Genomic DNA, 12381 nt, shown 5'->3' with positions numbered 1-12381 from the left:
ATTGTCTGCAGGATGCTTTGAGATGTACTTTGATTGTGAATGGAGCCACGTAAATGCTAGTATTTTAATTAAATGATGAAACAAGATAAAGGAACTGAATAATCCACTCCAACTCTAATGCTATTGAATCCTTCTGCTGTGGAATTGATCAACTGAAGATCCATGATTCTTATTTCTATCACTTGATTCTTACTAGAAGGGAATAAAGTCAGGTGGTTACAGGTTCAAACTCTGGTGGAAACGGTTTCAAAAACAGTTGCGTTCTCTGTGGATAATACAGTATCAACACTCGTCTTCTGGATTTAACTTTAGTTGCTCAAAGATCAGCAAATAATTAGAAAACTCCCAGGTTAAGTAACCACTCAAAACTGTTAGCACAGAAATAATTTAAAAATTGTAGCATAGTTTTTTGATCTATTTATTGAATATTGTAAAAATCACTAATTTATTTTACTTAACATTTTTTAACCTTGTTTCTTACCCATGAGCTCATTAGGTGTCTTAATGTAATATATCACAGAATTATTACTCTGCCCAAGTTGCTCAATGTAACATAAGACTTTGGCATCAGCTAAGTCAGAAAATGGATACTTCACAGGAAGAGAAGCAGGGCAGGTGACTTGCTGTGGTCACTCCCACAGTCTCCTTGGTACAGACTTGCACAGTATAGGCCTGGAACTGTGTGCATTAGAAATGGAATGTCAAAAATAAAAACATTTGCAAAGTTTTTTCATTCATGCTCTTTTCAATAATCTACATCAGCCATAATGAGCTATGAAATAGAGAATTGCTAAAGGCAAACAATTTGATTTATTTTCAGGAATGCAGGGATACCTCGCTGGATATTAACCACCACCCTAGTGCTCTCTGTGCTAGTGCTGCTGTGGATCTGTTGTGCTACTGCTGCCACAGCTGTTGAGCAGCACATTCCATCAGAGGTAAGACTGATATATTCCTTGTATTATCAAATTTGAAGAAAATACCTGCAGATACCTGTAATTAAGAACATAAGAAATAGGAGCAGGAGTAGGCCATCTAGCCCTTCGAGCCTGCCCCGCCATTCAATAAGATCATGGCTGATCTGTTGTGGCTCAGTTCCACTTTCCCGCCCTCTCCCCATAACCCTTAATCCCCTCTCTTATCAAGAACCCATCAACCCGCTTCTTAAAAATATTTAGCGAGGCAGCCTCCACTACTTCAACGGGCAGAGAATTCCAGAGATTCACCACCCTTTGAGTGAAGAAGTTCCTCCTCAACTCCGTTCTAAACCGCCTCCCCTTTATCTTGAGGCTGTGCCCCCTAGTCCTACTGTCTTTTTTGAGCGGGAAGAGTCTCTCCACCTCTATCCTATCCATCCCATTCATCATCTTATACGTCTCAATGAGATCTCCCCTCATTCTTCTAAACTCTAACGAGTACAAGCCTAGTTTATTCAGCCTCTCCTCATAGCTCAATCCCCTCAACTCCGGTATCAGCCTAGTAAACCTCCTCTGCACTCCCTCCAGGGCCAAAATATCCTTGCGCAGGTGCGGCGCCCAAAACTGCACACAGTACTCCAGCTGCGGCCTCACCAATGCCCTATACAGCTGCAGCAAGACCTCCCTACTTTTATATTCAATCCCCCTCGCTATGAAGGCCAGCATCCCATTCGCCTTCCTGACCACCTGCTGCACCTGCAAGCTGGGTTTTTGTGACTCATGCACAAGGACCCCGAGGTCCCTCTGCACCGTCGCCTGCTGCAGTTTTTCGCCACGTAAGTAATAGTCCTTCCTACCATTCTTCCTACCAAAGTGGACCACCTCGCACTTGCCAACATTAAATTCCATTTGCCATTTCCTGGCCCATTCGCCCAGCCTATCTAGATCCTTCTGCAGACTCTCCACACCCTCCGCACAATTTGCCTTTCCCCCAATCTTGGTGTCATCAGCAAATTTCGACACCCTGCACTCGGTTCCCTCCTCCAGATCATCTATATAAATGGTAAATAGCTGAGGCCCCAGCACCGACCCCTGGGGCACCCCACTAGTCACCAACCGCCAATCCGAATAGCACCCATTGACCCCCACTCTCTGCCTCCTATTTGACAACCAATCCTCTATCCACGCTAACACCCTACCCCCAACTCCATGTCCCCTGACCTTCTGCAATAACCTCTTGTGAGGTACCGTGTCAAACGCCTTCTGAAAATCCAGAAAGACCACATCCACCGGCTCTCCTCTATCCACTGCCCTAGACACATCCTCATAGAACTCCAGTAAATTTGTCAGACATGACTTCCCTTTAATGAAACCGTGTTGCGTCCGTCCTATCAAGCAATTCCCTTCAAGATGCCTCGCAATTTCCTCCTTAATGACGGATTCTAACATTTTACCTACCACAGACGTTAAACTAACCGGCCTATAATTCCCCGCCTTTTGCCTGGCACCCTTCTTAAACAACAGCGTAACATTAGCCGTTTTCCAATCTTCCGGCACTTCCCCGGAATCCAGCGACGTCTGGAAAATAACCACCAAGGCATCCACTATAACCTCCGCCATTTCTTTCAGAACCCTCGGATGCATTCCATCCGGTCCTGGGGACTTGTCCACAATCAGCCCCTCCAGTCTGTCGAGCACCACCTCTCTAGTAACAGTAATGTCATTAAGACCCTCCATTCCTACCACCTTTCCATCTCTAACACCCGGCAAATTATTCACGTCCTCCTCCGTGAAGACAGAAACAAAAAGTTGAGAATGTGTGAAAATGCATGGCTAAATTTTAGCTACGTGAACTGAGTGGTTGGTGCTCTGGGCCATGTTTGATCATTCTTTTACAAAGTGAAGAATCAGTACTTTTCCATGCTGAATACGACAGAAGACATTGAGTGGCAAATGCACAAAATGTACTCTGGACAGCGGACTTCAATGCCTATCATCAAAAGTGGCTTGCAGCACCTTTGAAACTGCTAGCCAAAACATATCTGCCAGATGGGCCTGCAGCAGGTGGGGAGAGCAAAAACAAAGGGAAAAACCTACTTGACCTTTGTCCTCACTAATCTACCTGTCATATATGCATCAGTCTATGCTAGTTTTGTGACCACCGCACAGTCTTTGTGGAGATGAAGTCCCATCTTCTCATTGAGGGTACTCTCTCTATTGAGTTGTGCTCTCACTCCCACTGCGCTAATAGGATGGATTCAGAACTCATCTAGCAGCTGAGAATTGGGCATCTGAGGGACTCTGGACTATCAGCTGCAGAATTGTATTCTGCATATCCTTCACTTATCATTATCATCAAGCCAGGAAATCAACCCTATGACAAAAATAGGAGAGTATCCCAGGAGCAGCACCAGGCGTACTTGAGAGATCTCAATCAAATGAGCTACAACACCTGGCTGTGTATGAATGCTAAACAATGGAAGCATGTGATAGTGCTAAGCAATCCCATAACTAACAGATCAGATCAAAATGTTGCAGTTCTGCCACAGCCAGCGCCAATAGTGTTGTACAGTTAAAACAACTGCTGGGAGGGTGCTCCACGTGTCATCCACCTCAATGATGATGAAGACATTTGCCTCCGAACTGGAAGTGTTGTGTGAATGGTTCATCTCGGCCTCTGCCTGTGCTACCCAGAATCATTAGATGTCAATCTTCAACCAATTCTATTCACTCTGGAGTCAACATGGAGTTATGAATGGGAAATCCTATTTGACATACGTATTGGGAGTTTTTGAGAATGTTACTTCATCCATAGGTAAAGGAGAACCAGTGGATGTGGTGCATTTAATTTTCAGAAGTTAATAAACAGAATCATAGCGCATGGATTGGGGATCATTTACTAGTATGAGTTAAGAATTTCTTAAAAAAGAATAGGAATAAACAAGTCATTCTCAAGATGCAGGCTGTTACTAGTGGGGTACTACAAGAATTAGTGCGTGGGCCATAGCTATTCACCATCTATGTAAATGATTTGAGCATGGGGTCCAATTGTAATATTTCCAAATTTTGCTGATGACACAAAACTAAGTGGGAGTGTGAATTGAGGAAAATGAAAGATCCAAATCTAGTTGAAACCTATGTGAATGGGCAAGAACATAGCAAATGGAATATGATGTGAATAAATATGAACTTAGTCACTTTGATAGACTAAACGAAGAATATTTGTTAAATGGTGAGAGGTTGAAGTGTTGATGTCCTTGTTCATGAGTCACTGAAATAGTTTCATGGCTATTTTAGTAAGTGCATGTAGTTGCAAGCAAGAAGGAAGACAAATGGTTCTTTAGCTTTCATCACAAGGGTATTTTAGTACAGATGTAACGATGTCTTGCTACAATTATACAGAGCCTTGGTGAGATCTTCCCTGGAGTATTGTGTACAGTTTTGGTCATCTCTCCTAAGGAAGGATAATTGCCTTAGGACTAATCCTTGAGATGGCAGTAATTTTGAAAAACTGAGGAAGCTGGGCCTGTGTTCTCAAGTTTTGAACAGAGACAGGTGATCTCGATGAAACTTACAAAATTCTTACAGGGTTTGATAGGGCAGATATCAGTAAGAGGTTTGCACTGGCTGGTGAGTCTAGAATCAGGGGACAGTCTCAGATTAAGGAGTAGGCTTTTAAGACTAAAATAAGAAGGAATCTCCTCACTGGAGGTGGTGAATCTTTGGGATTCTCTACAGCCCACAGCAAGGCTGTGGAGGCTCAAGAATTGAACATGTTCAAAACTAATAGATTTCTGAAGATGAATGCATCAAGGAATATGGAAGTGGGTTGGGAAAGTGATGTTGATGATCAGTGATGAATTTTATTGAATGGTAGTGCGCTTGATGGGCTGAGTGGCTTGGTCTGTTCTTTATTCCACTTGATATGAAGTAATGCTAGAATCCGTCATCAAAGAAGAAATAGCAAGGCACCTAGAAAAGAATGGTTTGATCGAGCAGACACAGCACAGATTCGTTGAGGGGAAGTCGTGTTTGACAAATTTATTGGATTTCTGAGGATGTGACTAGTGCGGTAGACAGAAGGGAACTGGTGGATGTGGTGTTTTTAGATTTCCAAAAGATGTTTGATAAGGTGCCTCAAGGTTGCTACAGAAGGTTAAGGTGCGCCAAGTTGGGGGTAAGGTGTTAGTATGGATAGAGGATTGGCTGTCTAATAGGAGGCAGAGAGTTGGTATCAATGGGTGCTATTCTGGTTGGCAGTTGGTGACTAGTGGAGTGCCGCAGGGATCATTTATATAGATGATCTGGAGGAGGGGGCTGAGTGTAGGGTGACAAAGTTGGCTGATGACACGAAGATGAGTGGAAAAGTAAACTGCTTGGAGTGTGTGGAAAGTCTGCAGAGAGATCTGGATAGGCTGAGCGAGTGGGCGAGGACCTGGCAGATGGAGTGTGGTGTTGGCAGGTGTGAGGTTATCCACTTTGGCAGGAATAATAGTGGGAGGGATTATTGTTTAAAGGGTGAGGGGCTGCGGCATGCTGCGGTGCAGAGGGACCTGGGGGTCCTTGCGCACGAGTCGTGGGGGCCTGGTCTGCAGGTGATCAAGAAGGCAAATGGAATGTTGGCCTTTTATAGCGAGGGGGATAGAATATAAAAGTAGGGAGGTCTTCCTGCAACTGTACAGGGTACTGGTGAGGCCACAGCTGGAGTACTGTGTGCAGTTTTGGTCGCCGCACTTGCGCAAGGATGTATCGGCCTTGGAGGGAGTGCAGAGGAGATTCACTAGGCTGATACTGGAGATGAGGGGGTTGGACTAAAGAGAGACTAAATAGACTGGGTCTGTACAGGTTGGAGTTTAGAAGGATGAGGGGGGATCTTATAGAGACGTATAAGATAATGAAGGGGATGGATAGGGTAGAGGTAGAGAGATTCTTCCTGCTTAAAGGATAGCAGGACTAGAGGACACAGCCTCAAGATAAGGGTGGGGGTGGGGGGGTAGCAGGTTAGATCAGTTCCACGCTCAAAGGGTGGTGAATCTCTGGAATTCTCTGCCCGTTGAAGTCGTGGAGTCTACCTTGCTAAATATATTTAAGTCACGGGTAGGTAGGGGAATTAAGGGTTATGGAGAGAAAGTGGGAAAGTGGAACTGATCCACTTCAGATCAGCCATGGTCTTATTGAATGGCAGGGCAGGCTCGAAGGGCTAGGTGGCCTACTCCTGCTCCTATTTCTTATGTTCTTAAAGGCTAAAGGTACGCTGTCCAGCAATGGCTATGAACCCTGTCAACATCCCAGCTATAATGCTGAAGATTTATGTTCCATAAATAGCTGCATCCCAAGCAAAACTGTGGAAAATTAGTTATTTCCTATCCACAAAAAGCAGTGTAGAAGTGTATTTCATAGAATCCTACAGTGCAGAAGGAGGCCATTTGACCCATCAAGTGTGCACCAACTACAATCTCACCCAGGCCCTATCCCTATAACCCTGCATTTACCCTAGCAAGCCCCACTAAGGCAATTTAGCAAGGCCAATCCACCTAACTGGCACATTTTTGGAGTGTGGGAGGAAATCGGAGCACCCAGAGCAAACACGCAGGCACGGGGAGAATGTGCAAACTTCACACAGTGACCCTAACTGGGATTCAGGACCCTGGCACTGTGAGTCAGTAGTGCTAACCACTCACCGTGCCACCCAAGATGAATCCAGTCTGTCCATTACCACTCCATTGGTCTACTGTCAATCATCAGCAAAGGGCTTTGGGGATAGGAGAAAGGAGGACTCCCCAACAGTCAGTACGAAGGAAGATTGTTCTCATTGTAGGCCATCTCCAGTCCAGGATCCTGCGAGAGTTCCTCATGGTAGGCCTAACTATCTTTGGTTGTTTTAATCAATGGCCATCCCTTCAAGAAGTGGGAATGTTTGCTAGTGATTGTGCTCACACCCATTTGCAATTCCTCAAATATTGAAGCAATATATGTCTGCATGCAACAAAACCTGATAAGTGCTACTGGGAATCCCAGCAGAATCCTAAACTGGAAGAAAATTAACCTAGTGTAATCCTTGCTTTGAGTGTTTCCTATTGACTAAAGTACAATTGGAATTGTTGTGGAGAATTTAATGTCCTTGGTTACGTAACAGTGCCAACTAGGGGAGTGAATGCATAATTCTAATTTGGTACTAATGTGTTTAAGCAGTGTCTCCATTTTCAATGTCATATTCTCTGTGCATTGCAACATTCCCTGATGCTAAATCTCCCAAGCCTGTTACTAGAAAATACTCAGAGCTTCAGTTTATGATCCATACATTTTAAAACTGTATTTAAATCCCTATACTGCCTTCTCTTTATATCAGCTTATGACAAAAGTGGTGAGGGAGGGGGGAATGAAAAATGAGCGCTGACAAATAAAATAAGTGTCTGCTTCTGAAGGAAAAGGCCATTCAACTCCTCAATGTTCTGCCATTCAATGAGTTTATGGCTGAGGGGAAGAAAATGTTTTTCACAATACTTGGATTGATTGTATTTATTTTAACGTTTTCTTGTACTTATTCAAGGTGCAATTCTCTCTCATCCACATCTCGCCATACCTTTTTACTGCTGGCACTTTGCTGATTTCACTGTGCCTGTCAGTGACCTACTTATTTTTATTCCTAATATTTTATTCTTTTCCCATTGAATGAACAGTGTAACTGAATGATAATTTGAAAGAACTGGTTCAAAAGCAGCATTGATTTTAAAAACACAAATTTCAAGTTTAGAAATCATTGGTCTGTATACTGTCAAGAGAGCACTTTGCCTGCTTTGCAGCCCTTGCACCAACACTAAAGTCACATGGTTATTTCTGCTATTCAGGTAAAATTTATGATATTTGGATACATTTTTATCCCCTCCATCCTGTCTTGAAAGGCTTGCACCCTCGACCTTGATGAGCAATCATTCTTCATCTAATGAGTCTTAACATTTGAAGGCTGACTATCCCAAACTATATTGAGACTATCCTTTCTAGCGTCCTTGCACCTAATTGCCAATGGATAGTAATTAGAAGTGGGAATCCTGGATGAGTCCCATATCAGATGAGTTCCAGGAACTTTGGCATGAACTGATAGTCAATTTTGAAAGCTTCTGCTTTGTATTGCTTATTGTCATTGCACCTGCTGTGTTTACTACCTGAACTATCAAGAGCATTAGAAACTATGGTTTTTAATGCTCTGAATGTTGCACCCTTGTGTTCTGCTTCCCCATGCTTCCAAATTTTATAAAACTGTTAGAGGCTGATCTTCAGATTTTTCCTTTGACCAAAAGAATTGCAAAAGGGAGGTTCCATAAGAACATAAGAAATAGGAGCAGGAGTAGGCCATCTAGCCCCTCGAGCCTGCCCCGCCATTCAATAAGATCATGGCTGAACTGTCGTGGCTCAGTTCCACGTTCCCACCCTCTCCCCGTAACCCTTAATCCCCTTGCCCATCAGAAACCTATCAACCCGCGTCTTAAAAATATTGAGCGAGGCAGCCTCCACCACTTCAACGGGCAGAGAATTCCAGGGATTCACCACCCTTTGAGTGAAGAAGCTCCTCCTCAACTCCGTTCTAACCCCCCCCCCGCCAATCTTGAGGCTGTGCCCTCTAGTCCTACTGTCCTTGCTGAGCGGGAAGAGCCTCTCCACCTCTGTCCTGTCCATCCCATTCAACATCTTATATGTCTCAATGAGATCTCCCCTCATTCTTCTAAACTCTAACGAGTACAAGCCTAGTTTATTCAGCCTCTCCTCATAGTTCAACCCCCTCAACTCTGGAATCAGCCTGGTAAACCTCCTCTGCACTCCCTCCAAGGCCAAAATATCCTTGCGTAAGTGCGACGACCAAAACTGCACACAGTACTCCAGCTGCGGCCTCACCAATGCCCTATACAGCTGCAGCAAGACCTCCCTACTTTTATATTCAATCCCCCTCGCTATGAAGGTCAGTACCCCATTAGCCTTCCTGACCACCTGCTGCACCTGCAGGCTGGGTTTTTGCGACTCATGCACAAGGACCCCGAGGTCCCTCTGCACCGTTGCATGCTGCAGTTTTTCGCCACGTAAGTAATAGTCCTTCCTACCATTATTCCTACCAAAGTGGACAACCTCACACTTGCCAACATTAAATTCCATTTGCCATTTCCTGGCCCATTCGCCCAGCCTATCTAGATCCTTCTGCAGACTCTCCACACCCTCCGCACAATTTGCCGTTCCATCAATCTTGGAGTCATCAGCAAATTTCGACACCATACACTCGGTTCCCTCCTCCAGATCACCTATATAAATGGTAAATAGCTGAGGCCCCAGCACCGACCCCTGGAGCACTCCACTGGTCACCAACCGCCAATCCAAATAGCACCCATTGACCCCCACTCTCTGCCTCCTATTTGACAGCCAATCCTCTATCCACGCTAACACCCTACCCCCAACTCCATGCCCCCTGACCTTCTGTAATAACCTCTTGTGATGCACCTTGTCAAACACCTTCTGAAAATCAAGAAACACCACATCCACCGGCTCTCTTCTATCCACCGCCCTAGACACATCCTCATAGAACTCCAATAAATTCGTCAGACACGACTTCCCCTTAACGAAACCGTGCTGCGTCTGCTGTACCAAACAATTCTCCTCACGATGCCTCGCTATTTTCTCCTCGATCACGGATTCTAACATTTTTCCCAGAACAGACGTTAAACTAACCAGCCTATAATTCCCCGCCTTTTGCCTGCCACCCTTCTTAAACAATGGCGTAACATTAGCCGTTTTCCAATCTTCCGGCACTTCCCCGGAATCCAGCGACATTTGGAAAATAATCACCAAGGCATCCACTATCACCTCTTCCATTTCTTTCAGAACCCTTGGATGCATTCCATCCGGTCCTGGGGACTTGTCCACAATCAGTCATAAGAACATAAGAAATAGGAGCAGGAGTAGGCCATCCAGCCCTTCGAGCCTGCCCCGCCATTCAGTAAGATCATGGCTGATCTGTCGTGTCTCAGTTCCACATTCCCGCCCTCTCCCCATAACCCTTAATCCCCTCGCTTATCAAAAACCCATCAACCCGCGTCTTAAAAATATTTAGCGAGGCAGCCTCCACCACCTCAATGGGCAGAGAATTCCAGAGATTCACCACCCTTTGAGTGAAGAAGTTCCTCCTCAACTCCGTTCTAAACCGCCCCCCCCCCTTTATCTTGAGGCTGTGCCCCCTAGTCCTACTGTCCTTTCTGAGCGGCAAGAGCCTCTCCACCTCTATCCTATCCATCCCATTCATCATTTTATACGTCTCAATGAGACACCCTCCAGGCTGTCGAGCACTGCCTCTCTAGTAACAATAATGTCATTCAGGCCCTCCACTCCTACCATCTTTCCATCGCTAACACCCGGCAAATTATTCACGTCCTCCTCTGAAGACAGAAACAAAAAAGTAATTCAAGGCCTCAGCCATTTCCCTATCTCCTACCACTAAGTCCCCCCTCTCATCCTCGAAGGGTCCAACGTTCACCCTAGCCAGCCTCTTCCTTTTTATGTATTTATAAAAACTCTTGCTATCCTTTTTTATATTAAGCGCTAGCCCAGCTTCATAGTTTATCCTACCCTTCTTTATCAACTTCTTTGTCATTCTTTGACATTTAAACCTCTCCCAATCCTCTTCTCGCCCACTACTCTTAGCTACTCTAAACGCATCCGTTTTTAACACTTTCCCTTACCTCCTTCGTTATCCACAGCTGATTATCTCTCCTCCTACGATCCTTTTTAACCATCGGAATAAATTTCTGCTGAGCACCAAGAAAGATGTCCTTAAAGATCCTCCACTGTTCCTCAGCAGACCTACCTTACAACACGCTCCCCCAATCAACATTCCCCAGATTGGCATAGTTGAATTACTTATTGGAGAAACTTATTGAACAAGTAAGGGTGACTGTTCAATCATTGGCCTATTTTCAGCTAATTGGAGCAATTGACTCAGTGCCTCTGGGTTGCAGAGTAATGAGGGAACGGTGGTGCGGGAACTTACAAGTCTCCTTGTCATTGCTAGCCAGTAACTACTGGAATCTGCACGTGTGCTGGTAACTGAAGACAATCAGTTGCACAAACATCTGCATTCATGAGACCCAGAAAGAAATTAAATGATGCTTTACAAAAGAAAATCCCAATGGGGAATTAACAAATAAAGAAAACCACAAACTTTCAGTGATTAGGTATGATTTGCTTTTACAGAAACTGAGCATATATGGAGACATGGAGTTTATGAATGAATTGAAGCTAACCCCATATCCAGCATCCTCTCTGATTATCATCAAATCCAAAGATGAAAGGGACGTGGCAGGACCCTTACCTACTAAAGTGAACTTGGACCACTCGACAATTTAGACAATCAGGATGAACGTTGGACCCCTCCCCCCCTTGTGTTCTGAAATTTGAAGTGGTAGTTTTTGCCAAATGTCTGAGGTGAAATTTCAAAATTAAGATAAATATTGTTTTTGTTACATTCCTGGATACAAACAATAATTGGAACTTTTTTAAGCTGACTTGTAGGTTTGAGCTGTTTTATTAAAGCTATTGAACTATAAACAGCTCTATGCTGCACAACACACTCGTCTGCATGTTTGAAAACTTGTTAGTAGCAGACCCTTTTTGATCGCACTGATCGCATTGTTCCTTTGTACAGATTAAATGTCATTGCCTGAACATTTCTTATGATGTTATTTCTACTATCAGAATGGACATTTACCTGAAGTTTTAATCAATTTATGACCTGATGTATTGTCATCCTTTTTTCTGTACTAGCATCATGACATGACGTATGCTCTTGGATACATGAAACAGTTGCGCACACATACATTATGTAAATATTGAGCCACATAAACCTCCAAGAACACAATTTAAAGTTTTAATTTCAATAATTAATTCATAGACCTCTTGTGGCTTTTATTTGCATCTCAGCTAAGTTTTATGCATTTCCATTTTTCCTCCAAGTTGAAATATTTTGCTTTGATTTGCTGTAAAAAAAAAAAAAATTTTACTTATAATCAAACTTCAGCTTTTGTGTTTGTAGTTTCTGATCAAAATGTAATATTTCCTCACGTGGGTTTTGTGGACAAGATTTTTTTTTTGTTCAAGGAGTCATAAAATAAATACTGGTTTGATCACCTCTGAATTGTTGCAGGACTCTGCTTATTTTACTATTTTTAAAGTGTATTTAAAATGTTTGAATTCATCCTCCAATAACAGAATTCACTGAGCATACTGATCTCTGGATTGTCTGTACTCGGCTGGTGTGATTACTGGGTTATTGGAGAGTGGTATTGTCAGCAAAGGAGTGAATAGAGTTGGATGAGTGTAAATTTTTGTGTGGACAAAACAAGGTCTTGACTATTTGAGAACAAACAATAGCCTTCATTTTAAATGTTTGCTAGGTGATCATATGGAAGCTTGCTTTGTCATTAAACCT

General features: G+C 43.6%; 1 protein-coding gene across 1 annotated transcript in view; it reads left to right on the top strand.

The window, feature by feature from the left end:
- tmem59 (transmembrane protein 59) overlaps positions 1 to 12087 on the top strand; it is a 41484-nt gene extending 29397 nt beyond the window's left edge. Inside the window, exons 7-8 of the mRNA XM_080195775.1 lie at positions 821 to 938; positions 11148 to 12087. Coding sequence (XP_080051901.1) covers positions 821 to 938; positions 11148 to 11300 — 271 coding nt within the window. The 3' untranslated portion in view covers positions 11301 to 12087. The remainder of the gene's footprint in view (positions 1 to 820; positions 939 to 11147) is intronic.
- Positions 12088 to 12381: the final 294 nt, after the last annotated feature.

This window comes from Carcharhinus amblyrhynchos, chromosome 9, assembly GCF_965287045.1.
Source record: "Carcharhinus amblyrhynchos chromosome 9, sCarAmb.v2.hapA, whole genome shotgun sequence".
Lineage (NCBI taxonomy): Eukaryota > Metazoa > Chordata > Chondrichthyes > Carcharhiniformes > Carcharhinidae > Carcharhinus > Carcharhinus amblyrhynchos.
Note: the sequence above shows the minus strand (reverse complement) of the source record. Positions and strands in the feature narration are given on the sequence as shown.